This window comes from Bolinopsis microptera, chromosome 13 (assembly GCF_026151205.1).
Source record: "Bolinopsis microptera isolate Bmic1 chromosome 13, MBARI_Bmic_1.0, whole genome shotgun sequence".
Classification (NCBI taxonomy): domain Eukaryota; kingdom Metazoa; phylum Ctenophora; class Tentaculata; order Lobata; family Bolinopsidae; genus Bolinopsis; species Bolinopsis microptera.
Genome location: NC_087084.1, coordinates 14,397,328 through 14,414,185, shown reverse-complemented (window position 1 = coordinate 14,414,185; position 16,858 = coordinate 14,397,328). Strand labels below are relative to the sequence as shown.

General features: G+C 39.5%; 1 protein-coding gene and 1 non-coding gene across 3 annotated transcripts in view; both read left to right on the top strand.

The window, feature by feature from the left end:
* LOC134825307 (methylcytosine dioxygenase TET-like) overlaps positions 1-16,409 on the top strand; it is an 80,428-nt gene extending 64,019 nt beyond the window's left edge. Inside the window, exons 5-21 of one of the 2 annotated variants that reach the window (XM_063837475.1) lie at positions 7,551-7,664; positions 8,099-8,288; positions 8,494-8,658; positions 8,822-8,946; positions 9,276-9,391; positions 9,522-9,753; positions 10,950-11,098; positions 11,370-11,582; positions 11,726-12,170; positions 12,845-13,056; positions 13,256-13,345; positions 13,445-13,526; positions 13,602-13,727; positions 13,930-14,137; positions 14,684-14,802; positions 15,387-15,505; positions 15,788-16,409. In XM_063837475.1, coding sequence (XP_063693545.1) covers positions 7,551-7,664; positions 8,099-8,288; positions 8,494-8,658; positions 8,822-8,946; positions 9,276-9,391; positions 9,522-9,753; positions 10,950-11,098; positions 11,370-11,582; positions 11,726-12,170; positions 12,845-13,056; positions 13,256-13,345; positions 13,445-13,526; positions 13,602-13,727; positions 13,930-14,137; positions 14,684-14,802; positions 15,387-15,505; positions 15,788-15,901 — 2,819 coding nt within the window. In that variant the 3' untranslated portion in view covers positions 15,902-16,409. Of the gene's footprint in view, positions 1-7,550; positions 7,665-8,098; positions 8,289-8,493; positions 8,659-8,821; positions 8,947-9,275; positions 9,392-9,521; positions 9,754-10,949; positions 11,099-11,369; positions 11,583-11,725; positions 12,171-12,844; positions 13,057-13,255; positions 13,346-13,444; positions 13,728-13,929; positions 14,138-14,683; positions 14,803-15,386; positions 15,506-15,787 lie in introns of both variants that reach the window. The other variant, XM_063837474.1, reaches the window with a different exon arrangement.
* On the top strand, positions 7,872-7,943 carry Trnae-cuc (transfer RNA glutamic acid (anticodon CUC)). Its single transcript has one exon. It is a non-coding gene; the product is annotated as a tRNA-Glu (tRNA).
* Positions 16,410-16,858: the final 449 nt, after the last annotated feature.

The window sequence follows — 16,858 nt, the reverse complement described above, 5'->3', positions numbered from 1 at the left end:
CCTAGTTGAAATTAACTTATTTTATGAAATTGATACATTCGAGAAGATATCGTGATTACATGGTAGCCATCCATGATCCCCATTTAGCCCTAGGTTTTGTATATGAAGCAAATGGTTCTTAAATCTCTTTTTAAATAGTGAAATTGACAAAATATGATACGGTACATCATGATCAAGGAGATAATTTAAAATTTTGGATGCATTAAAAACAAAATTACTATTCTTGGTCTTAGACATTGAGAATTTAGGATATAGCAGTCTGCATGATCTACTTGACTTGCTAAACCGGCGATAAACATCAATAGGAATTTGTTCTTTAAGTAGCCTCATTGCAATACATCCAGTAAAGTATGTAAATAAGTTAAACAAGGTTAATAATTTCAAACGAAAGAACATTGGTTTAGTATTTTGAAACTTGTGATCAATCTTTATTGTTTTCCTACTCACAATACGAATACATTTTTTCTGCAACACAAACAGTTTTTGCAGCAAAGGATGGTGAAAAACAGCACCCCACAGTGGTATACAATACATTAAATATGGTTGAACAAGTGAAATATATACTTGTCTTAACACTTTAGCTGGTACTATAGAACTTATGGAGTAGAGTGATCCGCAAGATTTTGAAACTTGCGTTATTACATTGGTAATATGATCATTCCACGTTAAATTTGAATTAATAATGACTCCCAAAAATTTACACTTATTCACTTGATTAAACTGGTTGTTAAGTATTCCAACAAACTTTTGATTCTTAGGAACTTTACTATTTCCGAATTCCATAAAACAGCATTTTTCAAAATTAATGATTAACCTATTTAAGCAGCAATATTCGTGAATCTTTGATAATACCTCATTAGCATTTTTGTAAAGTAAATTTCGGTCTTTATTTTGAAGAAAAAGGTTTAAATCATCCGCAAAGAGGATAAATTTAGCTAACTCACAAATATTTGCCAAATCATTGATAAAAATAATGAAGAGCAGGGGGCCTAACACTGACCCCTGTGGAATACCACAGGTTATTTTTAAGAGACAACTTTCGAATCCCCCATAGCTAACATACTGAACCCGATCTGATAAATAACTGTTTAATAATTTAATGACATTTCCTCGAATACCATAGTTCTCCAGCTTTTCTAACAAAATATTATGCCGCACTGTATCGAAAGCTTTGGAAAAATCTATAAATATACCTAATGTAAAATTCTTATTATCGATAGCATCATGAAGATTTTCTACTGCTGAAACAAGTGCATGAAAGGTTGAGTGCTTACTGCGGAAACCAAACTGATTATCACAGAAAAGATTGTGCTTATTAAAGAAATCAGATACGTTTTTATGTATTAACTTCTCGAAAATCTTAGCAAAAACAGGTAACATTGAAATAGGACGATAATTGCTTATATCAGAAATAGATCCTTTATTCTTATACAAAGGAATTATTTTTGCTGCTTTTAATTCTTTCGGAAAATAACCTTCATTTGCACATTTATTAAAAATATCAGCCAGTAAAGGACTTATAGTGGTAGCTAAAAGTTTGAGGACCCTAGGAGAATAATACGTACCCTTGCTATTATTAAGCTTACTTATAATATTATTTATTTCTTCACTTGAAAAATTAATATCCGATAGCTCGCTTATGTTCCTCTCAGGCATATATTTATTAAAATCTGTTAAATCCGCGTTAGCATTTTCACCATACGTTTTTAGTAAAAGATCATTAGCAATATTAACAAAATAATAATTAAAATTATGCGCTGCATCTTGATTAGGAAAAACTAGTAATCTGTTTGATCTCTTCCTACCTAGCAAACCGTTTATCAGTTTCCAAGTCTTTTTCAAATCATGTTGATTTGCTTTAAAACATTTATCAAAATACTCAAATTTTTCTTTACTTCTAATAGCATCAAACACTCGTTTGTAATCAACATATTTGTTCCAATTAACTCTAGTTTTATTCATAACCCAAATATCATACAGTTTGTTTTTAGTGTCACTACTCTTGGCCACTCCTATTGAAATCCAATCAGAGCGAAGAAGAGAATTATTACCACTAGACTTCTGACTTTTAATAAACCATTTATCATACAGAGTTCTAAAATTTCTGTCAAAAAAGGAATACATATTTTCGGCAGAATCACTTTCAAGATCAAATTTTAATAATTTAAAATCATTTAAAAACCCTTGTAATAAAAAGTCATTAATATTTACTTTATTTCTATTTCTACACTTTTCGTTAGGATCAAAATTATAGTCCAAAACTACGAATGTAGGAAGGTGACGACTTATATTACATCGTATAAGGCCGTTACAAATTATGTTAGATATATTGTTAGTAAGTATATGATCAATACATGTGCCATTTAAGCCTCCAAAATGAGTAGCACGTGAGATAATTGGTAAAAAGTTATTGCTAAACATGCAGTCTAAATATCTCCTAACAACACTAGAATTGGAGTTATATAGATTTACATTAAAGTCACCAAGAATATAGCTTTTGTGTCCCTTAAATGTGTTCAATTTACTTAAGATACTGCCAAACATATCGATAAATGAATCAAAGTTTCCACTTGGTGATCTATAACAATTAACAACTAGTAACTTTTCAGATTTAACTGTTATTTCAACACAAAGTGATTCAAAATCAACGGTAGAATAACAAAGCTCAAATTTTTGATTAATATTATTAAATTTGTCACGCAAAAACGTTACCAAACCAGAACCTTTGTGTTTAAGCTTTCCATCCTCCTTCAATAATCGATTAAGTACAAATTTATTATAACCCGGTATGTAAAATGGTTGTGCCTCATGTTCTGTTACATTAGTTTCACAAAGGAAATATCCATCAGCTTTGAAACGTCCATGGTGCACTAAAAAGCAGTCAAAATTTGATCTGAATCCATCAATATTCAAACTTAATAACGATAATCCATTGTCGTTCATTTTTTCTTCAAAATCATCTAACTTATAATAGACGCACTGACGCAGTATCTGGCTGCAATCTTGTAAATTCTCGCTAAGAGTTTCAACATCCGGGATAAAATCTATCATTTCATTGTAATAATATTCAAAAGGAGCAAAGAACGGTTGTTCGGAATAAAAATCAGTTTCAATATATTCAACAGTACTGGTAGTAGCAGTGTTTAAGTCAAGTAAGGGTAAGGGCATACATGACGAACAAATATTAGACTTAACACAGTTCTTGTGCAACATTTTGAAACATTGTTTACACTGTGCAATCTTTTCATTAAATATATCAATATTTGTTAAACATGTCACACACTTATAATACTCAATATAATCGTCATAGCATATTTTACAATACCATACAAATTGCTGAAGTATAAATATGGTACTATTGTCTAGCTTTAAACAAGATCCATGATATATGTCCTTACAGTTGTTGCAACGTAGAATGAATTGGTGAAAGTACAAAATTTTATGACAGAAGACGCATTGCTTACGGTCAGAGGGTATGAGGATGTTGGGAAGGGTCATGTTTGAAACTCCGTCATCCATAACTCTCTGTTAGAAATATTAAAATCTGAAAAATAGTTGTATTAGAAATATTCATCCCACGGTGTGAATTCAGTATTGTTCAAAAAGGGGCTCTCACAAAACAAAAACTCTTTAGGTTCAAAAGTAGGCACACAAATCAACAAATCAGCAGTATTCCTAATCAGCTTAGGATTACCGTTAGCATTCATTCTCAATAAAACATTCCCATTCTTGTAGTCAACCCAACAAGAGTTTAGTCCAGCAAATCTGACAGCATCGTTGACCTGCCCTAATAATGCCGCTCGTTTATATGTTATATTGGGCTGTACCCCGACACCCTTTTCGGGGTTCTCAAACAGCAATTTCTTTTTATCTGGGGAAATGTTTTTAGTGCTTTTCCTATTTCTAAACACTTTCTGTGCTGTTGATCTATCTTTGAAGCGAGCAATAAACCTAGGGGCTTTACCCTTCTTGCCCTTCAAGGGATGAGCGGCTACAAGGTCATCCTTAACAATGTCCACACCTAACTGTTCACACAACAAGACCACTTGGTCCTCACAACTATTGCTCTCATTAACTAGCAAATTGGTAAAACAAACGTTTTCCCTACGTGAGTATTGATCTAAATTATCTAGTTCCACTTCTAGTTTGCAGATCGCCTCCGCTTGACGATCGACAACTTTGCTGAGCTTTGAGTTAACGTGTCGAAGTTCCACGAAGTCGTCCAACAATTTAGCATGATCACTACGAGCTATACTAAGTTCGGTTTCTAGATGTTGCATAAATTTCCATAACTCTTGAACTGATCTTAGTTCTGACTCACCGTTGGAAAAGTGAGGTAGCTGTGGCTGTTGTAGTTGTTGACGTGGCATCTGATCGTGCTGATAACCGTTGCCAAACTGAGAAGTCACGGGACAGTAGGAATTACGGGAAGCCTTGCTCTGTCGGCGATCCGAGTTTTGTTGAGAATTGCCATGATGAGACATGTCTTCAAATTTCAATAAACAGGCAGAGCAAGATTTTTAAAACGAATTGAAAGTAGTGATAAGAGATCTGTGCACGTTATATGAGATAACGTGCACCAAATACTTAACGAATACTCAACAAATACTTAACGAATACTCAACAAATACTTAACGAATACTCAACAAATACTTAACGAATACTCAACAAATACTTAACGAATACTCAACAAATACTTAACGAATACTCAACAAATACTTAACGAATATTCAACAAATACTTAACGAATACTCAACAAATACTCAACAAATACTTTGTACAAATAATATGTACAAATACTTTTTACAAATAATATGTACAAATACTTTTTACAAATACTTTGTACAAATAGTTTGTACATGTACTTTGTAGAATACTTTGTAAATTATACGAAATTTCGGCACCCACGGTTTTTTTTAATGAATTTGTATACATTTATTGTACATACAATGTATTTAAGTCACACATTGTACATATTAAAAGAGTTTCTAATGTCCAATGTATGACTTATGTTTTATAAATTTAAGTTAAATAAATCTTTATAAAGTTGTAGATTGTCCAGGGGGGGGGGGGGGGATCATGTTCCCCCCCTTGTCTATCCCAGGCCAAGGTAACACTTCTTTTGATTAATCAGCTTCCTCTTCACTGTATACATAGTACGTGGTGCAGTGTTTAGCGCTACTCAATTATAAATTTCGCTAATTAGATTTAAACAGTGTTTTTCTCTACAAATTGCTTCATGGTGACTACCGGGTATTTATAGTACAGGTGTTTGTGCGTGTGTTTGTTCGTGTGTGTGTGTGTGTGTGTGTGTTTGTTTGTGTGTTTGTTCGTGTGTTTGTACGTGTGTTTGTGTGTACAATGTGCTTGTTTATGTGTGTACAATGTGCTTGTTTATGTGTATTAATTAAATAGTAATCTGTAACTGGCTGATTATTAATGTATGCTGCGGGAAAATTATACATCTATAATATATTAATTTCTAGGCGGCCCCATACATACTGTAAGCACGAACGCCCTGTAATACCTCTAGCTCTCTAGTGTTGTCAAGTACATTATGCAATATGTACAACTTTAAAACTGGCCCGCATATATATTATTCGTAATAGTCAACAATGAGTATACATATTATACCACCATAATGACACATATACAGTGTATGCCCTTTACAAACCTATTGTACACTAATAATATTCGTCATTATCGTATAATAGATCATGTGTTCCCATGATGCCTTGCTCGGTAAATGTGACAATACAAGCTGTGCAATGTAACTGACAAACTTTCTGTTACACTTCTTGGAAAGTATGTTGACAACTATATAGCAGTATATATAATGATATAAGTGTAAAGTGTAGCCCGCTCTAGGATGTGAAGCTAGAAAGTTTTGTTTAAAATATACTAATAATATATTATTCAGTGTTGTACGCATGGTAAGTTAATGTTGATAATGTTACTTTTCTTTAATGAGTAGTAGTAACAGAGCTGTAGTTGAACGTGGTCACAGTATTAATTGACAGAAGATTTAATTGGTATTTAATTGGTATTTAAGTGGGTAATCTAACATTGTTAGTGTCATTATCAAAGTCATGAAAATAAGATCTGAAAATTCACTGTATTTGTTACAAAAACCAAGTTAGAAATTAGCATTTAATTTCACAATGTCACGAGTCGGGGGGGGGGGGGGGGGGGGTAATGTCTACTTTTGGGGACTTGGGGAATTACGTCAACGATTTTACCCCGAGTCCCCATGATTTTTAGTCCCCATTAGTCCCCAAAAGTCTCCATTAGTCCCCATTTAGATGATTTTTAGTCCCCATTAGTCCCCAAAAGTCTCCATTAGTCCCCATTTAGATTTATCCTACTCTTATCTTGGACAAAACATCTCGATCGTATCGTTATTAAACTAACTTGAAAACCATAAATAACTGTCAAAAATTCTGGGGACTTATGGGGACAAATGGTGAATTACGTCAACGAGTTGACCTCTAGTCCCCATGATTTTTAGTCCCCATTAGTCCCCAAAAGTCTCCATTGGTAGTCATTACCCCCCCCCCCCCCCCCCCCCCCCACGAGTCACAATATTTGGACACCTACTGTAACACTTTTTCACTTTATGATAGAATTATACACACTAGCATCGAGAAGAAGAGTTAGTAATTCCATTGTAGAAACTATGTATCGTCTTACAATAAACAGTTTCGAATCTAATTCGATTTAAATGACACAAAACATGCTTCTTTCAACCCAAAAGCTGCGGCTTTTGGTGAAAGCGTCAACTCAAATATTTGAAACTAACGGCCGTTTCTTAATCAGCTGAGTAATTAGTAATGCATGACGCAACTTGAACTATACACATTGTAGCTTAACGATTTAAACAGCGTGTAAACTGTTCATTTAAATGGGAGAAATTGGCCGCGACTTGCCCAACTTGGATCTTGTAATTATGAGCATAATGTATAAAATTCTGGAACGCGTCGAATTGTCTAGAAGAACAGTTCCAGGCCATCAAATAGCATGCATATTCAGTTTGGGGTTTCAGATGGATCCGCAGGTTTCGGTATTTGGGTCGCTATCTTGGATTTCCCATCTTGTTATGTTTTAATAACCCAACCGATCTTTCAATTTGGAATATCCCGGATATCATTCGTGAAATTGAAACATGATACTGAACTTGAGTCCATAACTTGGCTATCAATTCTATTTACATGCGTAACCGACTTTCCCGCGCGCGCTCAAAATAGAGTACATCATTGCCAGTTAAAGGCCTAATTTCTGTAAAAAGCTAACTGCTTTTTGCGCGGGCTTCAGTCCGGTTGCGCGCGCACATTTTGCCTGTCAAGGCAGACTGCGCGTGACTGCTTCTATTAATAGTCTGATTCACTAATAAACAACTGAATTGCCAACTGTGTCTTCAGTTTAATACTGTGATAAATATAAGGTTTCGGTCGGCCAATCAAACACCCCTTAACTGCGAATACTTTATCTTTTGGTATGTTCCATTCATTAAACGCCTTCACTATTGATTTTTAATTACCCGCTAATTTCAGGGAATTCAGAAGAATGGGTTACAAAACAAAAGAAAGTTCGTCCTGAAAAGAAAGCAGTTCAACAGGAAATTGTAGATGCCAAGTCTAAACGATCAACATCAAAAACCGACAGGGGTAGGCCTTTTGTTGCTTTCTTGATTATTGCTGTTAACGCGCCACATAAGTTTTCCGGTACGGATAACGTGACATTTAAAATGAAATAGCGATAATCTCCTTAAGTCATCAATGATGTCATTTGCAGTTCACGTCCATGACCCGCGCGTCCTACTTCTTTCTAATCATAAAGTAAATCTGTTCAAAATGATTTACTCTCTGTATATCTCCGGCGTGGTGTAGGGGCTAGCATCTGTGGCTCTCACCCACAAGACCCGGGTTCGATTCCCGGCGTCGGAACTTCTTTTTCATATTTTTCTAAAATGGATTGTTCGCTTTTATTCCATACTGCAACGAGAAATTAAATCCATTTCTTATTTTGTTGGCACCCTTATATATGTTATAGATGTTATACCATAGTAACAAGTAACAACGAATGATAACGCGTATTGCAGGACGTAGCACGAAATCAGAAGATACCCGGGACACAGACCGGAGCAGAAGTACGCGCTCAGCACGTGGAACCAGCTCGGTGTCGCGCGGCGGCAGCGTCAGCACGTCTCGTGGTAACAGCGTCAGTACTCGTGGTGGTACCAGCAGTCGGGGTCGTGGTGGCAAACGTCAACTTCCTCCTAGGATGGACAGGTTTGTTTTCTCAATGAAATCTGGGGTGCTCTTTAGGATTTGTTGTCAATGTGAGACTTTGAAGTAAAAAGGAAAATTGTGAGCTGGAGGGACCTAAAACAAATGAAAGGTTGCTGACGTAATACAACGATTGAACGACCCCAAAGATGAAAAGGAATAACTTTTCAACGATATTAAACATTAAATCAATTAATTAACCCATCAGACAAAGGAATTCGAACGAGGATATCAGACAGCGATCCCAAGACGGGGAACCTCGTCGTCCAGATAGCATTCGTAGCGGTGGCCGTGGTGGTCGTAGCAACGGCTCATATCGTCATAACAACAGAGGTGCAAAGCGCCCCACAGGAAACGACTACGACTATCATGAGTACGTTGGGGGACGGGAGAATTGTTATATTTTAATACTACAGGTCTACAGAATTACAAATTTTTGATTTGTTGCTTTTAAAAAAATGGCTTGTCCACCCCTATGTTATGAATACACTTACATTTAAATCGAAGCTGCATAACTAATTTACGGCGATATTCAGTTGGCGGAATAATAATGGAACAGAATCAGAAGGAACGGGTCACCCTCCTTCGGAATGGAAAAAGGAATCAGACTGGAATACTGAGTCAGATACTACCGCCCGCTGGCCAGCCGACCAATCTTCAGGTAAGGACGAGTTCATTACTTTTAAACTTGACTCAAGCTTGTTAGAGGGCTTTTTAGGGATCATTACTTTAATCATTGGGGTCTTATTTGGTATTCATGAAAATCCGATCTTTAATGGGGGGGGGGGGGGGGGGGGGGGCCAATGGCATAAATGGAGAAAATGGAGAATTACTCATAGGTTTTTCCATTTTCTCCATAGAAATAGTCTCCATTTTATGCCATTTTATGCCATTTTATGCCATTGCCCCCCCCCCCCCCCTCTTTAATGAAAACTTATTATTTACATATATATTCTAACTAGTGTCCCAACTATATTTTACTGTTTTCAGGATGGGGAGCCCCAGATGATAACTGGACCTCTTCAGAGAAGACAGACTCTACCGCAATACAGCCTCCCTCGGTCAGTCCTCCTGAAGTATCTTGGCCAACTTCATCATCCGAAAAGGTTTGATATTCAGGTTCAGGTCAACAATGAGCTTGGTCACTTTACCCATATGAGAACCCTAATCCCCCGAAACCTTGATCTGGAACCACACAACATGACACGCCCCTTTTCTCAAGCTTATCTTCCACAGGAGCAGCTGGCACCCACGACTTCAGAAACACTGGAACCGGCCCCCTCAGAACCGGCAGCGTGGCCCACCAGCGCAGAGGAGACCTCCAACGGTCAGTTCGATAACTTGACTCACAAGCGACCTGCGTATACACAAGCATTCAGCAGCCCTCTCAGCTCCATGCTGGGTACCTCTGACTTCGCACCGTCTACTTCCTCCTCTTTCTCCTTCCCCTTCTCTCAGCCACCCTCCAGTAAGTTTATAGACAGTGGAACTCACGTCCAGTGTTGGTTCGTTAAAATCATGTTTGTCCGAAGTTTCGTTTGTCCATTAAATATAATGTTATTGTGTGTGAAACAGGCCAAATTCCGAAAATCAGCTAGTCCGGTGATAGCTGAAGATAAGCTTTTAATGTTAGCAGGTCCGGAGATTGTATCTTTTTTCGTGTGCCCTAACTGTGAATTGTAAGAAACTATTTTAGGTTCAAGGAGTTGACATCATCAGAGTATTTTAAATAATGTATTAATTTGTAATCATGAGATTAGTACATCAGTGACAAATATGATACAAATATAATTATGTTCGCTCACTCTGGTATGTAGGATGTTATAGTAAATAGTAATTAGTAGTAGTAGGTAAATATGCGAATTAAAAAGAATTTCCAGGGACACAAAATGAAATAATGGTTTAAATTTCCGTTGGCTATCATAATATCACAGTATTCATATTACGTGCCCCAACCCAGCCAATGAGCGTTCAGTAAATATCTCTACCCCAGGCGTAAGCCAATGAGCGTTCAGTAAATATCTCTACTCCAGGCGTAAGCCAATTAGCGTTCAGTAAATATCTCTACCCCAGGCGTAAGCCAATGAGCGTTCAGTAAATATCTCTACAGGCGTAAGCCAATGAGCGTTCAGTAAATATCCCCCAGGCGTAAGCCAATGAGCGTTCAGTAAATATCTGTACAGGCGTAAGCCAATGAGCGTTCAGTAAATATATCTACAGGCGTAAGCCAATGAGCGTTCAGTAAATATCTGTACAGGCGTAAGCCAATGAGCGTTCAGTAAATATGTCTACAGGCGTAAGCCAATGAGCGTTCAGTAAATATCCCTACAGGCGTAAGCCAATGAGCGTTCAGTAAATATCTCTACAGGCGTAAGGCAATGAGCGTTCAGTAAATATCTCTACAGGCGTAAGCCAATGAGCGTTCAGTAAATATCTCTACAGGCGTAAGCCAATGAGCGTTCAGTAAATATCCCTACAGGCGTAAGCCAATGAGCGTTCAGTAAATATCTCTACAGGCGTAAGGCAATGAGCGTTCAGTAAATATCTCTACAGGCGTAAGCCAATGAGCGTTCAGTAAATATCCCTACAGGCGTAAGCCAATGAGCGTTCAGTAAATATCTCTACAGGCGTAAGGCAATGAGCGTTCAGTAAATATCTCTACAGGCGTAAGCGGAGACTACGACACCCGGCACGAACAAGCCCCGGGTACAAGTAATCTGCTGAAGATCCAGGAAGCTCTGAGCAGTAAAAGTGGAGGTAGTGGTAATCTGGCAGCAAACGGCAGGAAAATATCCGTCGAGCAGCTATTTCAGGTTATTTGAAGGCCATGTGGGAGGGAGGGGGGGGGGTGGGGGATCATGTCAAGTTTTATTTCCATAACACAAAGCCATCTTCTCATTAATTTGTTGCAGTATAGCAAAGTGGTGAAACCCTTTTATGGTTAACATCGATATTACAGTATGTGACAACCAGTTGATATGGTTTATGGTACCGCATCATCCTGATGTTCCAGGTAGATCTAACGATACATTTGTTTCCATCTACCCGTCTCCCTCCCTTACTTACGTTCAACCCACACCCTAGATGCACGAGAAGAACAACGGACGATCAGTACCCCCGATTGAGGAAGCAGCACCCTCCTCTCCGCCTACTTCCTCCACTTCGTCCACCAACAGTGGTCGTAAGTCCAAACGGGCACAGCGAACCATTCCATCCGAGCCTGTCGAGATGCCGGGGAGTGCTATTGAATCGTTGGACGTCCAGTTTGGTTCTATCGGCTTCTTGGATAACACTGAGGTTTGCAACTTGAAAATTTGATTATGGTTTAACTACTTTTAGAGCTAAATTTTAGGAAAAAGACATTTTATTTAACCTGGGGGACTGGCGTCGAGAGTGAATTACTGATATAATGACTTACTAAGTTGACATCTGAATTGCAGGACGACCTGATAACATCTCCTGACAAAACGCCCGCCTCTAAAACGGACGCAGCCACATCCACGACGCCGCACAGTTCTGTGGAGACGGAACCCTCTATCCCCGGAATACACCAGGTGGTAAAGGAACCGGAAACGAGTAAACCCAGGCAACTCCTGGGCCAGTCCACTCCGACTAGTGTACACCAGCAGAGCCCATCTCAGTCGGTGGCTAGCTACCCGTCCAAAACGACGGTATCAGCGTCCCAAACCTCGATGCATCAACCTACCTCGATGCATCAACCTACTTCGTTGCACCAATCAGCGTCGTTGCACCAGCCGGCAACGTTGTCCTCTTCCCTGCACCTGGCTCAGAGCGGCAGTTCGTTAGTACAGCAGAGTGCAGGACTAACTCAGCCCGCTCCCCCACCCAACCTCCCTCCACCCAACATTGACAACATCAGAAACGGTGAGTTTTAAATGTGGTCAGGTCTTTTATGGATCTTTTCAATTTAATGTAGGTCTGTCGATATCAGTATTGCAAAAGTGATATTGTTAGGTACGCACATTGAATGGTCGATAGATAAAGAATCATTTGTTATCACGTTTGCCTCCCTTACTTACTCAACCACACCTAGTGCACGAGATAGCAACAAGACGATCAGTTACCCGATTGAGCAGCGCCCATCTCTTAGCTACTTCTCCACTTCGTCCTACACGTGGTAGGTGCAAAGGAGTGACACAGGAACTTCATCGTACTGTCGAGATGCGGGATGCTATTGATGTTGACGTCATTGTTTTCGCTTCTGGAAACACTTGAGGTTGCAAACTGAAAATGTTATATGGTTTACAACTTTTGAGCTAAATTTAGGAGAAAGACATGTTATTAACGGGGATGGCGTGAGAGTGAATTTACTGATAAATGCTTACTAATTGTTGACAGTTCTGAATTGCAGGCACGACTGATACATCTCTGAAAAACGCCAGCTCTAAACAGGCGCAGCCATCGGACGCGCACTAGTTTGGAAGATGGAGAGCATGGTCCCATAAACTCACTTTCCTTCAACCATTAATGTTTCAAAAAACTAAAACCACCACCTGTGCACTGTGCAGCTAACGAACCATTAACCACCCGAACTTCAGCTAACAACCTGATAACGAACCACTCGTTACCGGAAGAAGAGGCAGCAGTAGCGAGCGTGCAAAGCTCCTTTGGAATGTCTCAGAAGAAGAGCCTGCCACCAGGCGTGTACCCCACAAGTAATCTGCGAAGTAGCGGTAGTAGTATGTACTATGGGGATAGTGCTGCTAGCAGTGTTCACCATCAGGCTCAGCAGCATCAGGCTCAGCAGCAGGTTGGTATTCTTTTTGGGCAGTTTCCCAATGTATCTTTATTTAGTGTTCTCGGAATTTGGATTTAAAATCGTTCACTAAATTTTCGGTGATAAATCATCAGTTTACTACTTTTTCTTGTTCTAGAATTAAGAAAGTATGGCTGACTTGAAATTTACTCTCCCTGGCCTCAGTTCCCAACCATCACTTTGAAATATTCAGACACAGTCGAGTGGTATGAGTTACGATATGTCGAGATATTACAGCAGTAGCAACAGCAGCTCCTTCGACGTGCACCATCCTCAGAGACAGGTGTGTTTCCTTGTGGAGAGGGTGTGTTAGGAACTCTGTCCTTTACAGAAAACACATTGTAATATCTGATTCAAAAGTTAACCCAAATTATTGTTCCAGGCTCAGCAGCAGCAACAGGCTCAGCAACAACAGGCTCAGCAACAGCAGCAGCAACAGGCTCAGCAACAAGCTCAGCAACAAGCTCAGCAGCAGCAACAGGCTCAGCAGCAGCAACAGGCTCAGCAACAAGCTCAGCAACAGGCTCAGCAGCAGCAACAAGCTCAGCAACAGCACCCAGCTGAGAGCAGTGGGTTCAGCTCTGGAGTGAGTCAGGAGAAACACTACAGCAGTCACAGGAATAGCGAGTTACAACTATCCTCCAACTCACATCAGCCTCCTCATGGTTTGTAAACTTATATACTCCAGGAGACAACGAGTTGTATTATAACTTATTGATAATTCTGTTAATTTCGACCCAGTATGAAAGTAAGATATTTCTCTTAATATTCTTCAAAGCTATTCACAGTTAATTTCTCAAGGATTCCGGAAAACAATCCTTTAAATAATAAACCTAAATTACCCGCTGTAACCCCTTCTTCCCACAGTAGGAGCAGGGATAACATCAGGAATATCCTCCACCACTGCAGCCCCCACCGGACTAAGCGGTGGTTACCCCGGACCCCTGCTGGGGTACCACTACCCCCACCCCATACACCCTTATCCTAACAACCTCTACACTGCTAACTACTACGCGCACCCCTTCAGTCCCGCTGCGCTCAACTACGCGCAGACCCAGAAACAGTCTCACAGCGTGTGAGTACATTTAAACTTTCTTGTTGTTGTGTGTTACCTGGTTACTTAGGTACCTGGTTACTTAGTTACCTGGTTACTTAGTTACCTGGTTACTTAGTTACCTGATTACTTAGTTACCTGGTTACTTAGTTACCTGGTTACTTAGTTACCTGGTTACCTGGTTACTTGTTACCTGGTTACTTAGTTACCTGGTTACTTAGTTACCTGGTTACTTAGTTACCTGGTTACTTAGTTACCTGGTTACTTAGTTACCTGGTTACTTAGTTACATGGTTACTTAGTTACATGGTTACTTAGTTACCTGGTTACTTAGTTACCTGGTTACTTAGTTACCTGGTTACTTAGTTACCTGGTTAGCTCAACTACGCGCAGACCCAGAAACAGTCTCACAGTGTGTGAGTGGTTTTTTAGAAACATTTTAACTTTCTTGTGTTCGTTGAGATTATTTTCATATTTTGATGATACATTTATACACTAATTTACTTATCTATATTATATCTAATATTCTATTGATTTACTAATTCACTAATTGGGTCATCTCTCTCAGGCCGAGTTACCCCGCAACGAACACATTTGGTTCGTCCGAGACAGCCAGTTCTCAATTCGGACAGTATGAGTCAGACTACAAGGAACTGTACGGAGGGACTGCAGCTGCCAAACATCCCGGTGGGTACTTTTATCAGGACATCTAGTAACAGGACATCTAGTAACAGGACATCTAGTAACAGGACATCTATTGAGCAGTTATTCATAGTAACTATAACAGGACATCTATTCATCAGTTATTCATAGTAACAGGACATAACTCTATACAGCTATAGCCATCGGACATCCAATAACTGGGTGCCTCGAAGTGCCAATATCATGTTAAATGTATTGTATATCCATCTCTAAACCCCTCTAGAAGCCCCTCTAATTTGATACCCCAGGTAAAGTGTAAACCCCTCTAGAAGCCCTCTAATTTGATACCCCCCCGGTAAAGTGTAAACCCTCTAAAAGCCCCCTATATTTGATACCCCAGGTAAAGTGTAAACCCCTCTAGAAGCCCCTCTAATTTGATACCCCAGGTAAAGTGTAAACCCCTCTAAAAGCCCCTCTAATTTGATACCCCAGGTAAAGTGTAAACCCCTCTAGAAGCCCCTCTAATTTGATACCCCAGGTAAAGTGTAAACCCCTCTAGAAGCCCCTCTAATTTGATACCCCAGGTAAAGTGTAAACCCCTCTAAACACCCTCTAATTTGATACCCCAGGTATATCCCATCTGCCGGCTGCTACCACTGCTAACGACTACACCAAGATGATGGGAGATAAGAACGTGTTTAACATGGGTTACATGCAGTTTCCTAACTATATCCAGCACATGCAACAGGTATAACTTTATGTGGAACCGCGACTGCACGTGCACTACTGCAATTGCGCTACTGCACGTGCACTACTGCAATTGCGCTACTGCACGTGTAACAGAGGTCTATGTTTTTCAGCATGGCCATCTTTGTACCATGCTCAAATGGTCATGGAGATGTGTTCTAATGAATATTCACTTACTCAGTGTTACAAAAGTAACTTTTATATAAGCATTGGTTAAACTTTTTGAAAGTGTCCCTGTCGTAAGTACTCCAGATCAGAGGACTAACACAAGCTTTATCTTCAGAGTCAAGGTCAAGCTGCAATGATGCCACAAAGCAGCATACAACGAGGGATGGATCAGGCCAGGAACCCGGGTGCCTCAATCACCACCCCCAAACACTACTGGTCTCACCGATAGTCTGGAGGGAACGGTTCTTGTGACGTCACAGCCGCCCACGTGGGCTGCAGGTGTGACGCGCGGGACCGTCAAATGGACGCTAACACGAACTTTTTATTGTTAATTTGAGAGACTTTTTTAATTTATCGGCCCTCGAGTTTAGGTGCTCTGTTTCCGGACCTGTTGACTTGTGGGTCGGTTTAAAATTGACCTTTTCTAATATTATTTTTCTACGGCTCTCTGAACAGTGTTAGTTGTGTGAAAAGAATTTTCCTGAGTCACGTGGTGTGGTGATGACGTGACGTAGTTTTCTCGTGATGACGTCACGCGTGGTGGCCACCGCGTGACCTCGAGTTTAACAAGAGCTGCTTTACTTTTTATATTGACGACAAAAGACGTTATAACTCTCCTTGTCCGCCAACACGTGCCACTCCTTATATGGTAGTCACGTGACATGTTGTTGATATAATATATTGCCACGATTTTCTGTCAATGTAGATGGATCATATCACTTGTTTTTGAATAATAACCACGTCCTTTATTTAGAAAACTTTAATAATGTACAATCTACATTGTTGTGAAAATTTGGATACGTTACGGGTAAAAGTGTGTTAAAATGCTCCGCCTGGCGAGATATCGGTGAAAACTGTCTCGATCACGTGACATGACGAAATAATGAAGTTGGTCTAATTTCTCGGGTTAGGGTTTTAGCATATATGCTAAAAGTCTAACCCTAACCCAATCAATAACTAGGTCTAGAGCATATATATATGCTCTAGACCTAGTTATTGATTGGGTTAGACTTGGGGTCAGAGTAAATCAACTCAGATTGATTAGATTGATTAATCCTTCACAGCTCAAGGTCAATCCTTCACAGCTCGTAGCGGCTCAATAGTGCATCGCTACGATCTGTGGTTGCAATAAACATTATTCGAGTGTATAGTGATTAATTATCATCTTTATTTAGATGAAGATCAC